Source organism: Tachypleus tridentatus, chromosome 6 (genome assembly GCF_004210375.1).
Source record: "Tachypleus tridentatus isolate NWPU-2018 chromosome 6, ASM421037v1, whole genome shotgun sequence".
In the NCBI taxonomy this organism is placed as follows: Eukaryota; Metazoa; Arthropoda; class Merostomata; order Xiphosura; family Limulidae; genus Tachypleus; species Tachypleus tridentatus.
Genome location: NC_134830.1, coordinates 38972083 through 38998522, shown reverse-complemented (window position 1 = coordinate 38998522; position 26440 = coordinate 38972083). Strand labels below are relative to the sequence as shown.

Here is a 26440-nt window from a genome sequence, read left to right as displayed (position 1 = left end):
CAACCTCTCCATGTATACTAAAAGTCATTTCCAACTAAAACCAGACCAACCGGGAATGTATGCCCAGAAGTTGGTAGAAAGGAAGAAGGCCACAGTAGGAAAAAGCAGTTAGTCAGATACATAGACAAGAATACAGTACAGAACTACAACCAAAATCTGGCTGTATCTGAAATTATCCATTGGGTTCATAATAGGAGGTGAGATACGCCAGCAACAGCTGCAAAATGCCACTACTCTACTCTCAACTGAATGGTATTATTCCTCACTCAGTAGGACAAATCTCTATGGTCCATCATCCCAGTGGCTAGGAACTCATAAGTGATAAGGGTTTTCATACTCCACTAGAAGAAGGGGTCCAAAAAATGCATTGCAGAGTTCAGAGAACATCATCATCAGAAGCAATGCAACAGGTGATCACAACACCTATTTTATACAGTAGAGCAACCACACTGACAGGATCAATAAACCAAAACCTAGCAGTATCTGGAATTATATATCAGGTCTGCAGTAGGAAGGACTATAATGTAATTGACATAGAGCATGGTGCAGAATGGACAGTGAAGATTTTCCAAACTAAAATATAACTTGGTCAGGCACCCTTGCCACAGAGTAGGATACATAATACTCTAGCAAAAAAGCTTCTATAAATGTATGAAAAGTTTGAAAAAAAATCAACTTTTCAGAATTACCAAAATATAAAAATGTTAAATAAATAGTAAAAAAAAACAAAAAAAAACATCAGTAGCATAATAAAAACCACGAGCAAAAACCAGCACGTTTGTACAGTAATAATGCTAATATCAAAGTGACTAACAAATGCGGATGTGAAGAGAGCACTAGTTATGATTGGAGTGGTATTGTACTTCTATCGACTGAGAGCTGTTGCATGATAAGTTAAATGTGGATATGCAGAAAGAGGAGGTGGAAAGCCAGTGCTAGTTGAGAAACGCTATTCTGTGAGCAGAGGTAAGACATTGTAATTGAAGTAGTGAGGCTATGAGGAACAGGATTATGGCCAACATTACAAGGCTTCTGAGGACAAGAAACAGGCTGGAATTTCTATGATGAAAATAAATGGAAACTAAATTCAGCAGAGATGACTGATGATGAGCTGTTTCAGTTTGAGCTCCAGAAAGTTAAGCATTGAAACTAAGTAAGTCAAAGAAACAAATTATATGGAACTCTGAAAAGGAAGAAACTGAAGCTAAGATGTAGAATAGGCAGTTGTGATCTCCACAGTAAAGCTGTCAGGGTTGAGGTGTAGAACCTTGGAAAGAAGATGAAAAAGTACAAACAGCAAAGATGCTGAATAAGTGAAAAGCAAAAATGAACAGACTGAGGGCAAGAGATAGTCAAAATTAAAAATAAAGAGATCCTTAAGTAGGCAGAAGAGACACCAGGAACTGAAGTTTAAGATAAGAATTTTGAACATGTGCCATGAACTAAGACTCTCAAAGTCTAAGGTATGTGGCTAGTGAAAGTTAACACAAAGGTGAGACAAAAAGGAATCTACACAAAAACAAATATCAGGGGAAAAGAAGACAGCTAAAGGAAGAAGGCTCATACAGCAAAGTAACCTAAAAATCAATAAAGATAAATGAACTAATAAAAATGTTATATTCTGTGAAACCAAACCTCATGGTCCAGAATGGCAGTGACATCACTGATCATCAGAGTACCTCCAGTTGCTAGTGAAATAATACAAGATGACTCAGACTCCTGCTGAGTAGCATATGAACCACAAAATGGGTTAGAAATGTGGATTCATGAACTCATGGTTGAAATGTTTTTACAAAAATATATTCCCCTTTTTGCATGATAGTAAAATTCCCAAAAATTAATTAAGGAAAACAAAACAAGCTGAACAAGTAAGTGAAATTTAAAGTATGAGTGCAATGCAAACCTAGTAATTCTGAATAAAAATAATATAACTCACATGTTTGAAGGGGGTTGTGTAACTGAGTGTAGGAATGTAGAGGGTGTGCTTAGATTTTTGATAATATATATTAATATAGGTATAAAGGTGTTCCTTCGTGTTGATTTATTTTGGTCTTAAGTTGTTGTATAAGTAAGACTTCTTTAATTTTGCATTTGTTTATATTTGTTTCTTCATAACTCAGCAGATCTGAAAAAAGAATGTGTCACCCATGTATTTTGGAGAGTTATAGTCTGATGCTGGTTACATTATAGACTGGTGCAGTAAATGTAGGGGTGAGGGTTTCATTTAAATGATTTACATATATGCAAACAGCATTTTGGCAGTAGCTCAAAGTATTAACTATCTCTTCTGCAGAGAGGCAAGTAGCATTGATGAATATTTTGTAATACTTAAAAATATATTTGCAACTATTTGTTTCTTTTTAGCCTTCATACTAGTTGATTATGATAAATTTTTAAACTTAAAACACTTGTTAAGAATTTTATGAAACAAAAATGTGCAATTAAATGGAATTTTTTAATTTGCAATTTATACAAGTAAACTTTTATTATTGTAATCTGACAAAACTCAACAGTGATGAAACCGAAAATTTTCTAATATGTTTAATAATTTTTAACGTGTTGTACTTAAACACAATAATATTAACTTTTCACATTTATTCACTATGCAGAGTTAACAGAATATGTTTTGGGCAAATTTGTAATGTCATTGTGTATTTTAATTTGTAATGTCATTGTGTATTAATGTATTAATGTAATGTCATTGTGTATTTTAATTTTTTTCTTGTCATATACACACTTTATAGTTAAGTTTCTCCATTAGAGCAAAATTCAATGAACAGTTACTTTGTAAAATACTTTTGAAATTATTGAAAAGAAAAATAAAGACACTAAAAGTAAGCCTCAGAAATATTAGATCAACCACCAAAGGCTACAAAGTTCTTTTCAAAGGTTGCTTTTTATATTTAAAGTACATGTATTCAGTGTACATTTAATATTTCAGGGTCAAGATTTAATTAAGTCTTGTGATTAAAAGTTACTCTCTGAATCCTAAGCATTTATATGCATTTTAAGAAAATATCTGTAAAAACAGAGAATCTCTTAGTTTTTTTGTTTACTTTCAGATACATACACCACAATATGAAAACTCAGTGTTTACTTGTTAATGCTAACTAAAACTCTGGTGGTATCTTTGATGTAAATAAATGTTAAAGTGATGTCATAAACACAAATAATAAAATAATAGTTTTATAAATAAAAAAAAAATTATCTGTTTGTTTCACTTTATTCCACCTTACTTTTTATGTGTTGCAATGTAAAACCAATAACTTTTCTAAATCATAAAAGCTAAGTTTCATTGAATGCTATCCAAACTGTGCTTTATAATCAACCCAATATTTAGTATCAACACTCTACAAGTGTTTCTGAATAATTCTGTGTTTCATGAAAAGTTGTTGACATTTGAAGTTCACCTTTCTGTTTCCTAGGATCAAATGTCCAGTATAGACATACTTCAACAAAGCTTTGAAAGCTGTTAAAGATGTTCCTTTTAGTTCTATTTCAGTCTGTTGTGACTCCCTCATACCTCCAAAGAGCAAGGCCCTAGCAAAAACAATAACTAAATGTAATGAAATAATAAATACACAGATAATAACCAATCTAAAGAGTTTTTGAAACTTTCAATTTACACCCAACCATATTATAATCTATAAAAAGTTCAATCTTAATTTCTATGTTATTGTAATTGTATGCTGGTCTCTTCTGATAACACAAAAAAATTTAAACATTTATCATTCTTAAATTTTGTTTAATAAAGACTGGAGCTATGTCAAACATACCTACACCTTATTATCATTTAAATGATCAAGAGAAAACAGTAAAAATAATGAGAAAGTTCATATAAACATAAATTGAGTGAATGCACATGTAGACAGAAACAATTTTTTTCAGAAAAACAACAAACAAATATGATATGTAATACCAGAATATAATGATAGCATTTCAACAAGCATGTACAAGATATGCAAGTCCTGGAACTTCTTTTGGTGAAATGCGACCTTCTGGACCTATGAGTGTAGTAATACATTACGTTTATGGGCATTACTATAGAAACAAATACAGAATTTCAGCATGTTAGTCTATTTGCAAAATAAATACTACAATGTATTATTTTTAGCCTTAAAACTACTAAGACAGTCCTTAGGGAACTGCATTTGATTTTGTCTTACAAGTGTTGAAAAACCAAAGTTAAAAAAAACATTTATTTATGGATCTTATTTCACAGAAAAAAAAGGTATTATTTAGTAATTCATTTCAAAAGCTAATACTTTCATTTATTCTTTTTAAACCACATTAAACACATATAATTTACAGTTTCATCTAATTCAACATTATCTATAAAGTATACACAAATTTTGAAGCTAAAATAGGATGGTACACTTTTTTATTTTATAGTAAATCAGAAAGTCAGACATCTAATATTCCTTTATGTTACTGTATGAAGTAAAGTATAACCTCAATAGGAAAAAATAGTTACTTAACCATGACTAGGTTGAAAAGAAACCATGCTTAAACAGAATAACCATATTTTAATGAACTAGGACATTCATGTCTCTGAATATCGTACTTGTATTTTATACATAATATATTTGCATGTAGAATATTTTACGGCATAAAATCTTTTAATTAAGTCGATTGAATGAAACTCCAGTAAAATGTTTTTCTTAATACTTTACGTTTTCCCTCATATTTAAACTATAACAAATACTACTGTACTTATCTAATGTACATTCTGTACACTTATATAAAACATATAGTGGCAAAACTGTCATCTCAGCAAATTGTCTTTAACCTTCAGTAATGTAAGTAGATACAAACATGAGATGTAAATGATTACCTTTGGACATAAATCAATTAGTGTCATAAAAATAAACTGATTTTCAAACTTATAATTAATGATTGAAGTCAAGAAAATAGTCACCTAATCAAAATCAGTGCTCCTAATTATTCAATCTATCCAGTTAACTAAAACATTGTCATAATGGTTTCTCATTATTATTATTATTGTCATCACCCACATTTTTTAAAAATATAACAGAAATTAGGGTTTGTAATTATCACTATTTTTAATTATTTCAACTATCAAAAACCAAAATATTATCATAAAGATTTCTCATAAATATATATTTTTTTATTAATTCAAGTTTGCACAGCTTTAGGCAGACAAGGTGAAGTGATCAGAGAGGTTGCCTCATAATTCATGTCTTAGGGTTGATTTTTGTTGCTACCAAACATGTTGGCTGTTTCAGTCATGGGGACATTACATTTGTTCTTGTTTTATTTTTGACTTATAGTAAAATAAAGCTAATACGGTTAACTGGAACTATCCCTCATTTTGAAGGTGGGATAACCCACTGGCAGCATCCACTATTAAAACTAGGGTGGCTATTTCAGTGTAAAGTAAAGTGAAAATTTACAATTTATTTTTTATACAGTGTTATGTTTCAAGGGTATAATTGCTTAACTGTAACTTTATGGTGTAAAATTACTGGTTTTTTTTTATTGTGTTACACTGTATTTTGTAACTTACACAATTTTATTCTTTAGTTCTATATAAAGTATAAATCTACTTTCTTGATTGTGCTGTGATGCGAGTTGTGATAGACACTAGCATGTCTATAACCCACAACTCTCTGATCACAGGGTAAATGCTTATAATACAGCATTCTTTATCCACTCAGTGATGCAAACCTTCAATCTTATTAAACAAATTAAGTTGTCATTACTTCTTCGTTCACATGCATGCACCTACTGGCACACAATCAGAACGTAATATTATACAAAAGTAACTTCCACTGATAATACCTTACAAGTTTTCTACTTATTTGTTTGTGCAGTCATCTCATTTAAGCAAGAACTATAGAGTAATATGTAATTCAAGACTCACCTACTTTCTACAAGATGGTTATTGTCATTTGGTTTGTCATAAACATTCTATAGCAGTAACTGTAAACATATGATACTGATATACATGCTAAACAGCAATATACAAATACTTAGCTGCCAAGTTAAGAGACAAGTTCTGAGCCAATGGTTTTTGTTACCGTCAAGCTGCAGACATTATCATGTACATTTTTATTCTACAAGGGCCTGATTGGATTTTATGCTCAGCATGTGAATATCACTTGTCCAGTGCTTATGAAATGTATGGTGTAAGTCATCTTTAGGTGTTAGTAAACAGATTCCTGGATTTCTTGATGTGTTGTTATCAAGCTAGTCAAGGCTACTGTTGGTGACCTAGTTCCTCCCGATGAAAATAAGGTCATCACATGTGATAAGTTGCAAACGTAAATGTACTGAATGATTTTTGATAAACAAAATCCAAACTCAATAAATTAATATCATATATTAAAATTTCCAAGTATCAATCATTTTCTTAAAGTAACAAAAGTATAGCACATACACGTTCTTCCACATTATGCTTCATAATGTATACAATATTACACAAACACACTCCATGATTATGTGTAAACAGGATGTAACTACAATAGTCTTCACGAACCTATACAAAGACAAAAAGTAATATTCTAAGGAATTTTTGTCATTTTCAGTTGAAAAGTCTTATTTAAAATTCTTAAAACTTTTAAATACACATTATGACTCGCATAATTTATTCAACCATGACACATGTTTGCTTAAGGAAGTTAAAGTAACACTAATAAATAAACATATTAATAAAACCATGTAACAAAATTTTTACTTTTTCTTGTTCCTGGGCAGAAAGTGTTATTTCCCAGTTGCTCATGCCTAAAGTAAATGGAAAAGACCTATTTTTCTCTTCAAACTTTGCTTTTGTGACCTAGAAGTGTATAACAAAAACATGATGGGAGACTATATTTGGGGACTGATACACGAAAGTGATTTACATTGCAGTCACAAATCTTAAAAACTACTCACTTCTAAACATTTTTGTATGACTATAGTATAAATATATGTAAATCTTAATTCATATGTTGTTTTATTCAGATCTTATGCAAATGAAAATGTGCACATTTGCCTGTTATTACATGGAAAATAGGTTAATTTCTAAATTTCATTATCCAGGTCACAAAAGCAAAGTTTGAAGGGAATAATGGCCACTTTCTGTAGTTTTACAACGTAAGCAATTAAGAAATAACACATACCATCCAGGAACAAAATTAGTGTTACATAGTGTTATCCATTCACAGTAGCGATACATAAACAGATAACTATGCCTTCATTACAACTTTACATTCACTCTGCTTTGACATAGTTTGGCTTCGATTCATCTCATAGACTGCTCTAAACACCTTTTTATCCTTTACTACTGCTTATCTTGGTTTTTGAGTTTATTTTTGCAGCTGGTAAAAACCAGACGTACACTAAACGCTCATAACTATTTCATATTCTGTACACTGTAATAAATAATAATATTTTATTTTACTGTGCCCATTACACGTAGTTATAATAAACAAAATTTCGTCAATTTGCCTGTGTCTGTCTGACTGTGGATTGGTTTGTTTCATACAGACCAGTATTTATTAATTCAACACAAAATGCCTGTAAAACAACGTAGCTTAAATAGCGTGCATAAAAATGATAGATTGTTTGTTTTTTTTTAATTTCGAGTACTGACAGGAGTTATGCCAGCATACTTTCTGACTAACAGTTTCTCAGAGTAACAATTTTCAATAATGCTATCTAACTGTTTAGATATTAATAATACTGAATGCAGAGATGTAAGTAATGAAATAAAATTATGTTCACTCGAGAGAAAACAATCAAGGAAATCACCTTCCCTCATGTAAGGTTGCATTTCTCCACTGATTTTTTTAAAATTTAATCCATGCAATATGTTCACTTTCATTGGTCATAACTAAAGGAATGTGTATTGACCATGCATTCCTCCTCAGGAAAGCCAAGAAAAAGATTAAATTCCTCAAGGAAAGTTAAATTCTAGGGGACATAGTATTTTGATTCCTGGAATGTAGTAGTACCCAGCTTTCTATGTTTGACAACGTCTTTCACTTGGTGCAATTACTAAGAAATAAGTTTCCACACTGCGTAAACAGCTTAACATGCCTCTCAAACCCATATTTTCACATGCTATGATCAAGGGGTATTGTATTGTTTTATTTGTTTACAAATGTTTGGAAGCTTATAATACCTTTTTGGAAGTATTTATAATTATCATGCTATCCTGTGGAAGGTCTTAACAATATATGAATTTAAACACAAATGTTCAAAATGCTTATAGAATTGTGCCAATAGGGTTATATCCAAGAACGTGATGTTTATGGAAAACAAGGGTTTATTACACAAATAGTAACATCAACATTTGTTTCCTACAGAAATTTTATTTAGTAAATTGGGAGTTACTACATTTTGCAAATAATATATATTAGTAAAAAGCATATAATCATATGTGCAATTAAATAACCCACAAAAGTAGTTTTCTTTCATTACAACTTCAGTTTGGAAGTTCAACAATGCCTATATATTACTGTGAAATATAGAAATGAATGCATTACAACCTTTGTGCTATTAACTTAGTTTAACTAATTTGAAAATCATTACTTATTTTAATAATTAAACTTTTGGAATCTGTATTAAAACATAATACATAATGTATATTACATATTAATGAACAATGGTACAATCAACAACTATGAAGACGTGGAATTCACATGGTGTATGTAAATTAACTACAATTACTAATTCCCTAACATATATTAATTGAAATTCTACTCAGGCAAATGTGTATGAGAAACAAGGACTTTAGCCTATAACTCATAAGCCTTAAACAAAACAAAAATGCTGTGAGGAGAAAAACAGCAGCATACATTTCAATGGTATCTACATGGCTCTGATAGTAATACATGATAACATGAAAATACATTTGGGCATATATTTAAGATTATGGCAAGAATGGTCTGTCCAATTTAATTTAAATAAATAAGTTTTGAAACATGGCGGGTGTCTAAGTTATTTCACACAAATCATAAAAGGAGTTAATTCAAATTCTGTTTCAATGATTTTAACTTGAATATTTTAGAATCAATATTTTGTCATTTTAACAATGATTTAGTGTGATTCATTCGAAAAATGATTTTTTTTCCAAAGAACAATAAAAAATGTATATTTTAAATCACCTTGCTTTTGTTTTTTGAAGCTTTTACATCAAAAGAAACTTTTTTTTACACTGAAATGTTGTAATGCTTATGATTAACCGATAGCAGTTTCATGTAAATTCACTTTAAGTCCAAAAGATAAATAGAAATAAATTATTTGATCACTAAAAATGACCTAATAAAAGCTATTCATTTCAAGTAAACATTACAATTGCACAATAAATCCTTTTAAAATAAAATTAAAATACAGTATGGGTAAAAGTGTGTGTGTGTTTTCTTACAGCAAAGCCACATTGGGCTACCTGTTGAGTCCATCCACCGAGGAGAATTGAACCCCTACTTTTAGCATTGTAAATCCATGGACTTACCACTGTACGGGTGGGGGATATGGGAGAAGGAAACACACAAAAAATTACAACATTAAAAGTATATGACACTCTAATATTCAGTTTCAATTCAAATAAAACTTAAAAGTAAATTGCAGCCAAAATAAAAGAAAATGGTATAAACTCAAATATAATAAAATATTATGAATGCATTTTAGAATGACAAATATAATGCACCTGAAACAATAGAAAAAAATGTTAGTATAACAGAACTCACCAGCATACTGTATTGCAAAAGCAAAATGTTATCTAACCTGAAATATTCACTTCTAGCTGCTAGTATTACTTTATGTCCTGGTAGACGTATTCCTTCTACAATTAAAGACACATCACTATACTCATCATTTATGTAAAGGGAACCAATGTGGACTGACAACGAAGCTGTATGATCAACTTCTCCAACCGGAGGTAGGTCACCAAGATGATTGTCACTCATCTTCAGGTTAACGTTTCATAAATTCTTTTCACAATATAACTCAATGACATGCCTGAAATAACATGATTCTTTGTTTTATAGATCAACCTTGTTAATAAATGAATTACTAAGAATACAAGTACATATATAATGTACACACACACAAAAAAAAAGATGCAGGTGTTATAATTTTCCAATACTGAAAATATATTTCTGACAGGTGCTTACATCACCTCAGATATGTAATCATTCTAGTACAGTGATACCCTCTACAAAGTTTTTTGTATTTCACAAGTATTTCACTCCCATGTACCCATCGATTCACATGGTTTAACTGATTCTTGCATGCAAATTATCATGCAACAAACCTCTACAAAGAAATACACTACCCCCACCGATATGACTCCCTATATGCTATTCTACCTCACTATCCCTTCGAGCTTAGGCCAAAACCTAAGCACCAGTTGACAGTGGAGAGGAAGGGTGGAAAGTATGAGCTCTAGTTAATCCCTGTCAGAAATATATTTTCAGTACATGAAAACTTGTAACTTCCAACAAGATATCTTACTTCTACTCACTAAATAGCTAGAATCTCATATTGGATAGGAGGAGCAACCTGGGGTAGAGAGAATGGAGATGCATGTCATGAAAGCATCCAAAGGACATCCTTCCAAAGATACCCTCTCATGAGAGGAATATACATGGGAGACTGCATCATTTCTACACCAGGTCTTGTCAAAATATGGAAATTTTATTTGGGGTCAATCTGAGTGAAAAATCATGAGGAGCACATCCCAATAGGAGAGAGCACAGGTTCGACAGTAACCCAAAACCACAAAAGACAATTAATTTGATTTCCCTTAAGAATTAAATATGGGTAAATTAAAGGATGTACCCTCAGGTGTAGAGTGGATAGAACATAATGGACTCTAGATAAGAAGCTAAATGCATCCAAAACTTGATCATCTGGGGATAGGAAAGAGGATCATACTGTCTTTACCTTAAGTTCAACAGACCAGAAGGAGAAATCCCACCACTGAACTGTGAATGGGGTACACTTGAGCAGAGTAATATAACATGCATCTACATAATTCATTCAAATGAAAACAAACAGGAGCAATCTCAACTGCATTAACAACCTCAATATAGAGGCATCAAGAGGTAGTGCAAGATGCTGAAACAAATCAGCCAACAAGTACTCCCATTGTGACTCATAACATCTGGGCAGTGCACCTGAAATGAGTGAGGTATCAAGAACAGTTGAAACATGTGAGGAATCAGTGAGTGGTTTAGCTCTAAATACAAAATTAACCTGCTGTGAACCTACTTACATGTGGAGGTGGAATGACGGATCCCAATCAAAGGGATGAACTGCATTTGTGCCAGCACACCACATGTGTGAGTACATCATGATGATTGGTTCAGCTCTAAATCAAAACTTAACTGCTGGGAACCAGCATTTCTATACTGAGTAGGATGAGGGATCCCAATCATATGATACGTGGTGAGCGTGGAAGGAACATAACAATAGCAATAAAGTATGGGAGGTGAAGACTTCACGGTGTTGGAGAAAAATGAAAAATATGGGATAAGGCTGCTCATAAACTTACAATCCAGGAGACAGAAAACTTCTGATCAAATAACTAAGTGAGGAAATCCAAATTAAGAAAAACAGTGGGATGAGAAGATAACATATGACCTAAAAACCAATGGCAGAAAACATTCACTTACATTGATAAACCTCCATGGCAAAAGGATGTGGTGACTGAGGCGTGACAGGATGATCACAGGTTGCTAGTTTCAAGTTTCTTTGAGGACCACAAACAACTTTGAATAAAAACACAAAGAAGGGTGAACCACAGGTTCAATGGTATTCTGAGAGAGAAGATCCTGTACTATCTTGGACAGAAGCTGACATGTGGTGGGATCCCAAGGCAATGGAAAAGAAACAGGGATCTAAGACAATGGAGGAGAGGAGAGAAAGTTGATCAAGATATTTGGATAAAATCTGAGAGACTTACAAATTTCTATGAAGTTTGCTGTAGATGAATAAACACAGATAAATGAGCCTTAACTAGACCAGAACCCACAGGATACTCCCAATAGTTGGTAGCATAACACTACATCAAATACAACAAAGATCTTCTTGTGGAAGAACAGGTAAAGGAAAGAGAAACAAGTGATGGTTAAGACTCAGTGCAAGACAAACAATCAACTAATGAGGAAGGGATCTATTGCTACCTTTTAGTTTCCACTCAGAATTTCAAAGTTGCTGGAAGATCTCCTAACACAGATTGATGGAGAAAACAAGCCAAGCACAAGTCCCTTAAATAAAGGAGATGATAAACTTAGGGCAAAACCATGTTCTTCTCCAATAGATTCTAACAACAGAGAAGCCACATACAAAAGAAAGAGTCAAAGTCAATAAATGTGCCAACAAGAATGTAACAGGGCAAATGTATATCCTAAAATCCCCTCAGGAACTTGGTGGATCAACTAAGAGAGAAGGTGTGTATGGTGGACAAGCAACATGGGATAGACATGAGGGTAAGGCAAAGGTGAGAAAATTTGGCTTGGGACAAACAAACAGGACAATCTTCAATAGGTAAATTTGAAAATCAAAGAAAGGAAAATCAATCTGATGGTAAGCTAAAAGAACCTATTCCAAAGCCCTTGAAGGGTGAGACATGCCAGCACCTTCATGTAACTGAGATACAAAATGCTTAGCATGAACCCAAATATCTGGAGATGGTGGAAAAACAAAACACTGAGAGCAAGATGTATATGCAAGAAGGAAAAAGAGATGATTATGGCAAATCAGGGAGAGAGATGAAACAGAATATACCTGGAAAATCATGTTAAAAAAATTATTAGGCCTAGCAGAACCCACAGAAGGAGCTAAGACAGACACAGCAAATTCAGGTAAAAAGGCTGTCAAATGCTTCATCATCATGAACAGATTTGATTTGTTTAGGAGGAAGTTGGGCAAATCATGGGGAGACGTTTGGCTCAAATAATGATCAATCTCTATATGAATAATTGCCAATAATCCCTCACCTGAAGCCTGAGTAAATGCACTGGAAAGGTACAACTTCCATCATGGTAACTTGCACTTTGGAATTCTTAATGCAAAATGAAACCAAATACAACTGTCTTGGTGAAGAAAGAAAAGCAGAGAAGAAATTACTAAATTCCACATAAAAAAAACAACAACAAAACAAAGATGAAACAAGGTAAAAATTACTGCTATGTAAAATATGTAGGAAATTGAAAAATAACTGATACAAAGAAAAAAGAAACAAAATTTGAAGCAAGCACTAAAGAAAATGCCAAACAAGAAGTGATAAACAGGTAGAATAGAATAAAGGGAGTCACATGTGTCATGTGGGTATGGGACTCAACTATTGGTGTAGGTTTATTGAAGTATAATTTGCATGCAAGAATCAGTTAAACCATGTAAATCAAGGGATCTGTGGGAGTGAAAGGCTTGTTGCATGCAAAAATATTTGCAACTAGAAAGCATCATTCAACAAGAATAGCTATATCTTTGAGCAGAAGTAAGATAACTTGTAAGAAACACCAATTTTATTACAAACTATGATATAAAATAAAAATTTACAAACAATTTTCTCTCTTGTGGATTAACTAAATGTATGACAAAAGATATAATTAGGATACAAGTGTTCTAATACTATTTTACAAAAATTATCTCTGATACTAAAAACTGACAGAAGTGTAGTCTCACACCACAACTTTTTATTTTATTCAACCAAAAATAAAAATAAAATGTACTCACACTTGCGTAACTAATTTTCTTAATTTCATATAAATGAAAAACAGTAGAAAACAATACATTTTGTAAAATTAAAAGTAATTTTTTCTACAATTATAATTAAATGTCTTGTAAATTTGTACATGTGCACATAAACTGTAGTTACAGTTGAGAAATTTATATTTCACACTTCCATAACTATAAAAGAATGTATCACTGTTCTGTGAGGTACATTTACATAAATTTATCAGCTTCATTGGAGGTATTTTGCATATGCTTAGCTGACATCCCTGTAAACATAATGTAAAAGTTCATAAACTTAAACTAATCTTCTACTTAACACAAAAGTTTCATAGCATCAAAGACACTTAGTAATTAATGTCTTACACTTGTCTGACCCTAACTTTACTTTTACATTACAGCTCAGCTGGGATAAGCCATTCTCAAATGAAGGATGAAAAAGAGAATTGTACAAGTTAGTATGAGCAGTAGATTTTTAAATTAATGCACTGCTGCCTGCCTGAAGCATGTCTCCTCAGGGTACAACTGATTTGAAGTTGATTTTAAAAATAACAGCTTGTTCCTTTAAGGTTTTGAAGGGCATTAAGGATAGGTTATGTGTGAACCACTTGCCACTATTCTTTGAAAGTCCTTGAATAGTGAGCAGTTACCAAAGGATTGGAAGTTAGCTAGTCACTCTCTCCTTTATAAGAAAGGTGATAAAGATTGTAGTAGTAGGTACAGGCACATTAGTTTTACATCAGTTGTGGGAAAAGTTTTTGCAAAGTCATTTAACAAAGTTTTATAATTTTATTGAATAGTCAACACAGTATCACTGAGGAAAAATTTTGCCTCAGAAATGTTTTGCTATTATTTGAAAAGTTTTCTGTTTATGCAAATGAAGGTAAAGATGAAGATTTCTTGTATCTGGATTTTCAGAAAGTATCTGATAAAGTGCCACACAAAAGGCTTGTAAAAATGATCTCTTAGGGTATGGAAGATAAGTTACCAACCTGGACAAAAGAGTGGCTGGATGGAAAAAAGCAAAGGGTTGCTGTATAGTTCAGTCAAACAGTCAGGATATTTCTGATCTCAGTCTTAGGGCCTGTGCTCTTTTTGATGTACTTCAATGACATAGATGGACTGGTCAAAAAAATTACTTCAATTTGCAGATAATATTAAGGTTTTGGGTGTTGCTAGCTGTAAAGAGAATGCTGCTGATTTATAAACAAATTTAGAACATTTAGTGTTGGCCAAATAAATGGAAAATGAGTTTTAATTATAATAAATGCAAGATAATGCATAAGGATCATCATAATTCAAATTATAAATATAATTTGGATGGGAATAACCTTAATAGTGTCATGAAAGAAGGGGATCTTGGTGTAATATTTGATGAACCATAAAAACAGTGTTCTGTTGCTTTTGTTTAGGCAAATTGGATTTTAGATTGTACTTAGAGAATGGTTAAGCTACATCTGGAATACTGTGTTCAGTCTTGGGCTTCTTACCTTAGGAAAGACACTAATTCATTGGAAAGGCTTTAGAGGAGAAATAATTAATAGAGATGATTAAAACTGTAAAGGAATTGATTGTGGTGATGCATCATAATTTTTCATACTTAACAGTTAGAACAGTAGAAATAGGAGACACAAATATAAATTTTGGTAGAGTAGGAGTCATCTTAAGATCAGACAGTTTTAGTTTTCTCAAAGGTGGTTTTCTGGTGGAATAGTTTGCCTTCAGATGTTATCGAGACAGTAAATTTAAGTGAGTTTAAGCAAATAAGGGCTGGCTTTAAGATTTATTTACTTATTTGATAGATTTAGTTTAGTTTAGAAGACATGATGCCTGAGATAAGCCAATAGATCTCTTGTTGCCACAAAATGTTATGTTAAAACAGTCCTCTATATATATATGTGTGTGTGTGTGTGTGTGTATACACACATATCTCACTTACATGGTGTATTTGACATAAATGCAGGTATAACATGGGTGTTACTTTACAGTTTCTATCTTATATAATCTCTAGATTTAAAAGTAAAGAAGGGTCTTGAATCATTTGACATAAAGTAGACTTTTGCTGGAATATTAATTTTTCAAATAAATACTTGTATTATTTGACTTCCAAATAATTATTTTCCCATTAAAATACTTATAATTATACATCAATATGCAATACTAATGTAATTTTTTAAAACCTATTCACAGAAATACTAATACAGCTCTTAATGCTTGTTTTATTTATTTTAAATACAAATTTTAATATTCACGTTATAATTTTCAGTCAAGACAATTAGATTTTCAAGGACTATATAAGAAGGAAAGCACTGTATATTATATAACTGTTTTAAATAAAATTAATACAACTGAAAAATTATTTAGTCTATGTAACTTTCTGCATTCATTAATCATCAAAATTACTTTGTTGCATAATATTTATGCTTACTTATTACTGAAATAACACATAGCTGATTTACAAATCTACAATAATTCTTTTGTCATACCATTATTAAACTTCAATAAATTATATGTTGTAGGAAGCAGCATTACAGATTTTAGCTACTAAAACATAGCCCAATCATACAGGGGTGAATGAAATTCATTTCATCAACATGCAGGACAACATATGTTCCCATTTAATTTTACCCTTTAACAGGTATTTTTATTTCAGTTGTTCTACTGCTAGAAAACTTCTACATAGCTTGCAAGACTCCCTGGGAAGTTTTATGCAAGTAACAAATGTATTTAAATTAAATAACTTGTATTATTTAATTGCATTTGTATATAATGGGAGTTCCCAGCTCCAGGAAAAATATATCACATAATAAAAATTAAGAAAACTCCCAACCTGGCCCTGAATACACACACACACACACACGAAAAGTTTAGATAAAAAATGCAATATACACCTCAGCAGTCACTGTAATAACAGTAATATTTTCAACTACTCTTGGTAGTTAACATTTTCTTCAATTGAAAATGTATTTCCAATACATACCTCCACTCACAAACAAACTTTCTCAATGTTCTCTATCTGTGCAAATCTTCACTTACCACTAGCTTTGGTACTCCCATTTATCTCTGCATACTAACATGCCAATAATTATTCAGTATTAACAGGAATGCAATACTACCCCTATCATAACTAGCACCCTTTCTAATCTTGCTGCTGTTAATCACTTTGAGATCAGTCAAAGCACATCAAACCACAGCAGAAGTGAAGAGAATGGGTGGGAAATGTAAGCAGAAGTAACTTTCTATCAAAAATACATTTTCAGTTTAAGAAACTGTTAACTACCTAGACTATATCCCATCTCTTTTCATAAGAAGCTAGAATCCTACATTGAACAATGAAGGGCTGAGGAAAAGGTGACCCTTCTTGAGGAAATGCCTAGAAAAAAAATCCATGGGTTTTAAGAATGAGCTAAAAACAACACTCCTGAACTAGGTATACTCTTTACGTGTTAGTAATGTGTCACTGAAGGAGCAGAAACTAAGAAGGACCCCAATTAAATATACAAAAATAACTAGAACCACCCTATATAAAGTGGCTAGAATGCAGCAAACTGTAAAAAGAAGAGAACCACCTCAACCAACACCTAATGGTATACAGAACTGTACATCAGTTCTGCAGTAGGAAGAGGGTCCTTCACCTTTAAGCTCCAGAATGGGTGCCTTCAGGGAATAAAAGCCTCCATATGAAAAACCCACATTATCAGGTAGACATCTCCAATATAATCAACACCAGATCTACCAAGAACTGGCAGATGGTAAGAAGGGTTAAAGGACCCAGTTGGGTGTTTGTCCTCAGTCCAACATCTGAAAGCATCTAGAATTGTACATCAGGTCCATGATAGGAAGAGCCTCAAATGCTACAGATCATAAGAGAGAATCAGTAAACCCTGTCTGCTTTACTCATGTTAGTACATGAATGTATGGTCTAGGACAAACATATTTATGAAGCAAAAACCCATGAGGTATACCCCACGCAGTAGCCCTGCAGAACACTACGACTCAAACGATAGATGCAATATGACCTTGGTATGTGTTATGACATTGTATTTTGGAAGCACAGGGAACAGATTGACAGTGTCAACAAACCAACATCTGGCAGCATCTGTAATTGTACACCAGGTCCACAGTAGAAAGAGCCTCAACATCACAGTCATCTACAATGGTAGAGCATCACAGGTTATACAGTGCATATTTAAAATAAAGAATACCTGATCAGGAACACTCACCATGGATCCAGATCCAAATATGTGATAAAAGCCCTTCCAAGAAGAACGAAAAGTAAAGGGAGTACTTACCACTCACAGATGTGTAGTTTTAGCACAGATGATGTCCCTCAAAGGCAGATGGAAACATCTGCAAGGGACTTGATAAGGTAACAGATCTGATATGAAGAAAACATGAAAAAAGCAACAATTATCAGAAGGAAAGGAAGAAAAATACCAGAAATACTAACTGGTGAGTTTAACTCAAAAGAGTAATGGGAAAAGAGTCAAGAGATGAGAATTTCACATAGGAAATAAACAGACTCAAGAACCACAGAAGAGAACAATATGCATCATATACCACTGGAGAGCCATGAATGGGCAAAGGAAGCTGGCAGGATCAGAATGGTCATAAAAGGTGGTAGGAGGGAATGGTAAAAGGGTGTGAAGGCAGAAGTATCCTCTTAAGCAGCTGAAATCTTGAGCATAAAGGAACAATCAGGAAAGAGGAGAACACAGAAGTGAAAGAAACAACAACATGATGAACTTTGATCACGAACACACCAGAATGACAATGTTAGTACCCAATAACAGCAGGAACATGGACTAGAAGGAAATGTGATACAATTACCACAAAGGCAATAGTCTCAATAGAAAAGGGAGAAGAGCCTGGAGGACTAAAATAGGGTGAGAATGAGAAAAGGAAGCAGATAGGGAGGAATGGAAGAAGCAGAAGGAACAAAATGATATGGATAAGCAACTAAAAATACAACCAAAAATACAAGTCAGAAAACTGAAAAATGGCAAATAATGTTGTTCTATAGCTCACAAGAGACAGGACAACTGGAAGGCTCCATCCAAAATGTTAAAACAAAAGGGATATCATATGTGAGAAACCATAGGATGAGAAAGATGATAGCCCTAAGATACACTGTGTATGTGTGTTGGTAAACTACAGAGAAAGGAAGAGGACAAGAAATGGAGAATGCTACTTGTGAAGTCTGACTGACTTTAGGTAAGACTGAACAAAACTACTTGTGAAGACAGAGTTCAGGTACAAATGGATGATACAGTATAGCTTATGGAGAAATGTCACAGATAAAGGAAGAAAAAGGGTAGACAACACCAAAAACTGGCAGTGGAACGTATGTGTGTGAGCTAGTCAATATATAGCCACCAGTAGAACACTATACAAAGAGGTGGAAATATGGCTAGGACACACTGGAGAAGAGGAACAGGTAACAACCAAACCAATTACAACTTAGAACTCACCACCAAAATACAGGAAAATGAGACAAAAATTGTGGAAGTGGTGTATTGAGAAGAGTGGCAAAGGTGTCCAAATCTGGTACATGTTACAGGATGCAAAGAAAAAAAAAAGAATCCAAAGACCCTGCCACAGGAAGAATCTTGTCAAGACTGGATAACTGATCTGTGATGAAACTGAGGGCACTCAGATTAGGACTTGTCAACAAAGTAGTGTGACAGCAGTGAGCTCAACACAAAAGATCCAATGTTTCAAAACAGAAGTCTGATCAACTGAATACCCATTGTCCAGTGATGTATGAGACTGACACAGAAATGTTGGAGTGGGCTGTTCCCATTTGCCACAAAGAGCTTGCAGGGAGTGAATGAAAGCCCAAAACTGCAAGAACTTTCCAGAGACTGACATGTGGAGAAAACTTTTGAAAGAGATCATTGTCCTAAAAATCTCCTGAGTGTCAAGATACATGGAAAGAGAAGTATCCATGAAAGTTGACATTCTGATTGAGGAGGATGATGAGAGACACCTACAGTAGTATTGTTCCCATTCAACCACCAGTCCATGATAGTATGACTAAGAGGAAAAAGGGCTTCGAGAATCCATATTTCCAAAAGAAAGATAACCTTGTGTAGTAAGAGAAGAAAATGATGAGATACTGCATATGAGACATTCCATTTCTCACAACTGAATTATAGCAGGTACTTCCCAATGGAGGAAGAAATTGAAAAATTACCTTAAATTAACTAAAACATTGTGTGAGTGTTAGAAAAATCTGCTTTACTTTGACAAGCCAACCCACTATGACAGCGTCCTAGAGAAAAACTGGAAATGTAAGACTTGAGTCGAATTCTGAGGAGGCAAACAGCAGCCAAATGTGCATACAGTAATGGAAATTAAGGCTCCCTGAATGAAACAGACAGGAAAAATTGAGGTCACAAGGAGGAGGGAAGAAGACATGATTGTGACACAAGGGGGGAAATGTTTGAAGCTGTTGACCAGACTTACTGAAACAAAATTCACAACCCATAGATTAAATTAAATGTCAAGGATCAAGGACCTACAAACACGAGTAAATTGAAGGAGTCTGGCTCTAACCAGCCTTGACCCAAGAAAGGTAGTCAATGAAGACAAATATGGGAAAAGGTAATCAAATTATTGGAGCCTGATCCCAAGTAAGGGAGAAGAGACACCTAATGCTGTGAGTTGCAAGAAGAGATGTTGGAATGATCATCCACAGTATGTGGGATTGAACCATACTGACCCTCAAACACAAATGCTTCTCAAAATAACTCATATAAACTACAATATATTCAAAATGGGGGTAGGTTGTTGAAATCTTAAAAAAAAACTTCCCAATAGTTGAAAACTATGATAGGACCATCATCAGTTTGTCCTGATCGTTGCATGAAACTGGTCAACTCCTGTAAGACCAGAACTGTCACTTCATGGGCCAAGAATTGTGGTCTCAACCCACTGAATGTGGTCAGTATATTCTACTCCAGCAGTTGTAGTCATAATTACCTGAAACCCTGAGTGCATAACTCATAAAATTGAAAGAGAAAATAAAATAATTCATAACTCACCAAGAAAAGAGAATGAAAATGGTAAATAACAATGTAACTAAAATATAAAAATTAAGAAAGTGGTGTATAAGTGAATCAAACCATGAGGAAAAACAAATCTCTTCAAAGACTGCCAATCTAGTAGTAAATAACAGCTGCTAGGTTAGAGAGTGCTAGTTACAATTATGGTAGTGTCACATTCCTATTGGTGGAGAGTAGCTTCATAATAATTTGCATTTTAGTACGGAGATAAATGGAAGTATCAAAGGTAGTAACAAGCAAAACTGGCATTAACAGAGGGTAATATATGTCATTAAAGCTATTTGTGAGTGTATACATATATGTATTTATATATATTCTCATACTATTAAGAATTGTTGTTTCATATAACTTTGACACTTATATCAACAAATTGAGCACAGTAGTTGCTTATGATTTATACTGTTGCAAATTTTAAGGAAATGATAGAATTTATTACAATTGGCAGCAGATTGAACAGCCCTTCAATAATTAATGCTCACGTTATTCTAGTTAATTTAACCACCAAATCCCTTTTCTGTTTATTTTTTATCATAAATTAAAATAATATATTTACTCATAATATTTTGAAACTTACTTTTTAAATATCATTTAAGTGCACTGAAGTTGAATCAGACTGGTTTGTGTTTAGAAAGCACGACAATTTTAACAAGATATTACTACAAATTGTTTGTACTTAAAAATTGTTAAACCAATAAACTTTATATAGTAAAACCTACACACAGTTATATATTGTATGAAGATTTTTCATATAACATCTTGCCTTTACAAAATGGATGGATAAATATTTAACTGTACAGCCTATGACTAAAACAACAGAGAAGGTGTGCTGAGACTTCCAAATCATGTAGTTGGTATACTAATGATTTCCAGTTTTCTAAATTTCCACAAAGTTCAGAAAGCGAATGATTTTTTCGTTTTCTGTTAATAATCATACACAGTTTTCACAACTGCATGGTCGTTTAATTTAACAAGTTTTATTACTGGTTTTGTTTACAATTTAACATAGTTTCATCCAAGTACATTGCTCACTGTGTAGCCTTCTAACAATCAATTATTTTTCAAACATATTTTACTTTATTAAAGGAAATGTTCAAAACACCAGAGCAACACCTTTATCTGTAGTAAATATGTATATCATGTTAGCTCAAGAAACTGAAACAATACTTTTAACACTGAATTATTTCATTTTCAACATAGAGACCTCACTAACTTTACTCAAGTGTTGCATATGTGAATTGGGACATATGAGCAACAACTGTTTACAAACTATATTACTCTAAGAGCATTCAAGTTTATATAGTGTGTAAGTAATCCAACTGAAATACCTAAGAGCAAATCAACCAGTCTAGATATTTGTTGCTGTTCAATTTCATAGTTTAATTAATCACTTATTTAAAACATGTTAATGTAAACTTTACAATAATGCAAAGCATCTATTATGTTCTTACTAAATTCCTACGTTAGAAAACACATTTGGTCTTATGATAACTGCACACAGAGCCCAACACAATCATTTGCCTCTCGACCTCAGGTTACGTCTACTGTCGGACAATTATTGACCCTTGGTCAATTCTGTGTCCACTCACTACTTTGTCAAAAATCTTTGAAACTCCACTCAAAACCTATTAGATTGGAGTATGCTATTATTAAAATGTCCTTATAAAACTTATACAAGAAAACATATTTCCAAGAAGTTTAATCTTTATCGCAATTCCTTATACATGTTAAGCAACACAATATATCAATACAGACTATGTCCATTACTTAAGTACTCTTTAAACAAGCTCAATACAGTTTATTTAAATAACCTAACCTATAATATATCAAAAAGGTGTTTATAAAACTGAGAAATGAAAAGCCCACTGCAACTAAAAGTCTTGTCTTGTACAAATACATATAAAATGTATTACACACTTTATATAGTAGATAATGCACTCAACTCGATAGCATTTCATGGAAAAACAAACTTCAGTCATTCCAACCACTCCAGTTTAGATTTTATTTATTGTATTTAAAACATATCCAAAAGTAATATTTCCTAGTCAAATGATTTAGCGAAGTGTGTACAATATCTTATATGAAAGACATTACAGACCCCACCTCCCATAAATAATCTATTCCTACTGAATAACCTGCCCACAACATAATGTAACCTATGGATACATAAGGAAACATTTAATACTTCAAGGCCTACACTTTACTTTTCAGAAAATCTTTGACTCCTATATTAAACTTCTATAAAGGTGATTTAATTCACATGTTAATTAACTTATTAAAGAAATTAAAATAACTACAGCCTATTACTTTATCTTAAATATGTTCTATCCTCCTATTACTTTCAAAACACAGTATAAAGAGTTCAGAGCCTTTATATTATCAATTCACTATGTAATTTAAGTTTCAAGAAATGAACCTCTTACTCTTCTCAAAATAAAATAACAGATCTTAACCTTTCTCCATAAGATAACCTATAAATCCTTGAAATAATTGTACTGGTTTAATCATGCACAACATATCATTACTTGGATGGCTTGGGTGACTTATCCATTATATCGTTACTAGCAACAGATGATGGCGTGAGCGATTTATCAAACACTATGTATTACTAGAAACTGATCATTACTTGGAAAGGATGAGTGACTTATCCACTACTATGCCAATATCCTTTTCTTCAGTCATGTTTTTAAGTTAATACTGATCTACAAGTCTATTAAACCACGTGATCCAACTCATGACAAACCAAATGCAGTCTTGCACTTTGTGGAATTAAAGGTAATTTGCCAAATATATGTCAAACCTATCAACTGATTAAAGTTATACTTCTAATACTTCAACACCTTTAAAGCAGCAAATACAAGTAATACTCAAAAGTTTAATGTAATAAGCAAAATTTAATAATTTTATAATTAACACTCCATCAGTATCAATAATGTAACAAAGACAGAGTAAATGCCCAAATGCTGACCCTTGAAGAAAACTCTACTGACAACAGAAGTCCAGTTCAACTAGACTCCCGTAATAAAACAGACATTTGATTTTTCTCATCCACCAATTCTACAATAGAATTTATTATTTTTCTCCACCTATATCTTCCACCAATATGTTTCTTTGCTATCTTTATCAAAAGCCCTTTGATAATCTTAAATGTATCAAGTGCTCATCCTTCCCCTCATCAAGATGAAGTAATGTTCTTGAGAAAGGATACAGGTTTGCAAGGCAAGATTTTTCTTTGTTGAATACAAGTTGTTTTTAATTTAAAATATCTTTATAAGTTCACTCAACAAGTAGAATTTGAACATTGTGGCTAACAACACAAACAAGGCCAAAATTACTGGTACCAGTGTATCACATAAAACTATAGATTATATTTTTTAAAGGTGAACAGGTAACTTGTCATAATGATAAATTAGTGGGTTAATTTATTATAAGGTAAATATCTGAATTTATGAAGCAGAAGTTAAATATTTTAACAAATAACTAAGCCTGATTAGGGAAAACCACATGACCACCCACAATCATTTTGGTCGTAAAAATGATCCAGATACATAGTTCACACAGAATGTCTTTTTATCATAAAATAATCTCATATATCACCAACCAATTTGTCCAATTTTTACATTATAGCAAGTGCAATAACCTTCACCCTTTAGATTTTTGTTTAGCTTAAATAATACATACAGATTTATAAAATACTAATACTAGTAGTGGAAGTAAGCCTGCACGTACTCTCCTATTTCATACTGGTACTAGTTATGCTAGTCATAATTTATTTGCAATATATTAAATATTTATATATTATTTGTTGATCACTTTCTTATGTTCTTCAAAGGTTTCAGGCAATGTGTTGTTCGCAGTGGAAAAACAAATAAGAATTTAGGTTGTAACTACAGAAAGACTGACAGATATTATTTCTTTCCAAAGTTTTCTGGTTAAACATCATTTAAAGCAATGGTTTCCAATCACTAGCACACCTCTCTTTGGGAGCTCACCAGGCTCATCTCCTAGCAACTGAGAGGTTAGGTAATTTTAGACAGTGCACTTTTTAGCCCAAACCTATGGTTTTATATACTATGTGTGCATATGTATTATGTGTTTGTATAAAATATAAGTGAGATGACAGGCATAAACTGTATACAGAGTACATGAGGAAGACTTCAATTTCAGAATCACTACCTTAAGGATAACAAGCTGTTTAAAGGGTTCAAAAGAGAATCACCGACATCATTCCTGGGCTGGAGGATTTGATTAATGTACTCAAATAAATTGAAAATATTTTGTTTTGATGAAAAAAAGATTAAAGAGGATCTGATTGAAGTGCTCAAAATTATAAATGGAATAGACAGGATTGATGCATTTCTTTTTCTCGTGTTAATCAGCTAAATTGTTAAGAATGGTAGGACTAGGAGACCCTGAATTAAGATTTGGTAGGGTTAAAATGGTCTTAAAATTGGGTCATTTCATTTTTCAAACAAGGTCATCAGCATTTAAATAGATTTGATTACCTTCTTGATGTTTTACGGATGTGTTACTATACTAAACACGATTCAGAAAATTAGACTTAACTTTCAAGAGGCTTCATTATTGACGAGTATAGTTAGTCATAATTATAAACAGATAGATGTTTGATGAAATTAATAAGACTGCCCTCAAATGTTATGTTACATTAATTGTTCCAACCACATCATACTTTAATGTTAAACTCGGAAGTCATCTGCTAGGCTTATTATCAATACAGTATCATTACAAATATAAGGCTTTAGCCTATATTTTTATTATTGGCCTTCTGTCCCACACCTTCTCCCCGGTTCCACCATACGGCTTTCAGCCTTCAAACTATACATTAATTATTAAAATTGTACATATAGGTACTGTACATGTATTTTATTTTGTTTACTCTTTCGTGTAAAAAATATCAGTCATTCAATAATTGTTACGTATAACTAATTTCAATTAGAGATTATTCTACAACTTACCATAGTATATCCTATTTGCGCCCCCTATCGTAGGTGATATATAGTTACCTTGTACTAATTACTAATACCCAGTTTATTAATTATATCCAAAACATCTAACAGCATCTAGTGCGTACTAATGACTGGATAACTTCTCAAGTTAAACCCATACCATTAAAGTACAATATCTTAAGTTCAGACTAAAGTGACTCTGTTCGAAGTCTGCAGTTTTTATTAACAATACCAAATTTTAACCCAAGTTAGGTGCTTTATTATAATGTCATGGTTTGAAATTATTGTTTGATTAATATTAGGTAGTAGACGAGAGTTAAGAAAAAGGCTTGCAGTTAAATGCAAAGAAAATAGAGTGCATGGTTATCTCAAAACAATCAATTACACCCACATGTAGCATAACCGGCAAGGACGAGAATAAAACAAGTCGAAAGCTTCAAATATCTTGGATATACTATAACATCAAATGCAAAGAGTGACACAGAAATAAAGAAAAGAATTGCAATGTCCAAGGATACTTTCAATAAAATGAAGTCCATATTCACAAACAGGAACATAACAAATGTCACTAAAATTAACACCTTGAAATCATATGTGTGGTCTGTTCTCTTATATGGCTGTGAGAGCTGGACACTGAACAAAGATACAGAGAAGAGATTAGAAGCTGCTGAAATGTGGTTCCTTAGAAGGATGCTAAAAATATCATGGACTGAAAGAAAAACAAAT

General features: G+C 32.7%; 1 protein-coding gene across 9 annotated transcripts in view; it reads right to left on the bottom strand.

The window, feature by feature from the left end:
• The window catches only part of BTBD9 (BTB (POZ) domain containing 9), a 67978-nt gene that overhangs the window by 36047 nt on the left and 5491 nt on the right, over positions 1 to 26440 (bottom strand). For 5 of the 9 annotated variants that reach the window (XM_076504177.1, XM_076504178.1, XM_076504181.1 and 2 more), the window contains 2 exons: positions 9730 to 9963; positions 3411 to 3540 (listed from right to left, as the gene is read on the bottom strand). In XM_076504177.1, the coding sequence (XP_076360292.1) occupies positions 3411 to 3540; positions 9730 to 9911 (312 nt within the window). In that variant the 5' untranslated portion in view covers positions 9912 to 9963. Of the gene's footprint in view, positions 1 to 3410; positions 3541 to 5884; positions 6152 to 6697; positions 6797 to 9729; positions 9964 to 25723; positions 25817 to 26440 lie in introns of those variants that run through there. The other 4 variants (XM_076504176.1, XM_076504185.1, XM_076504182.1 and 1 more) reach the window with 4 other exon arrangements.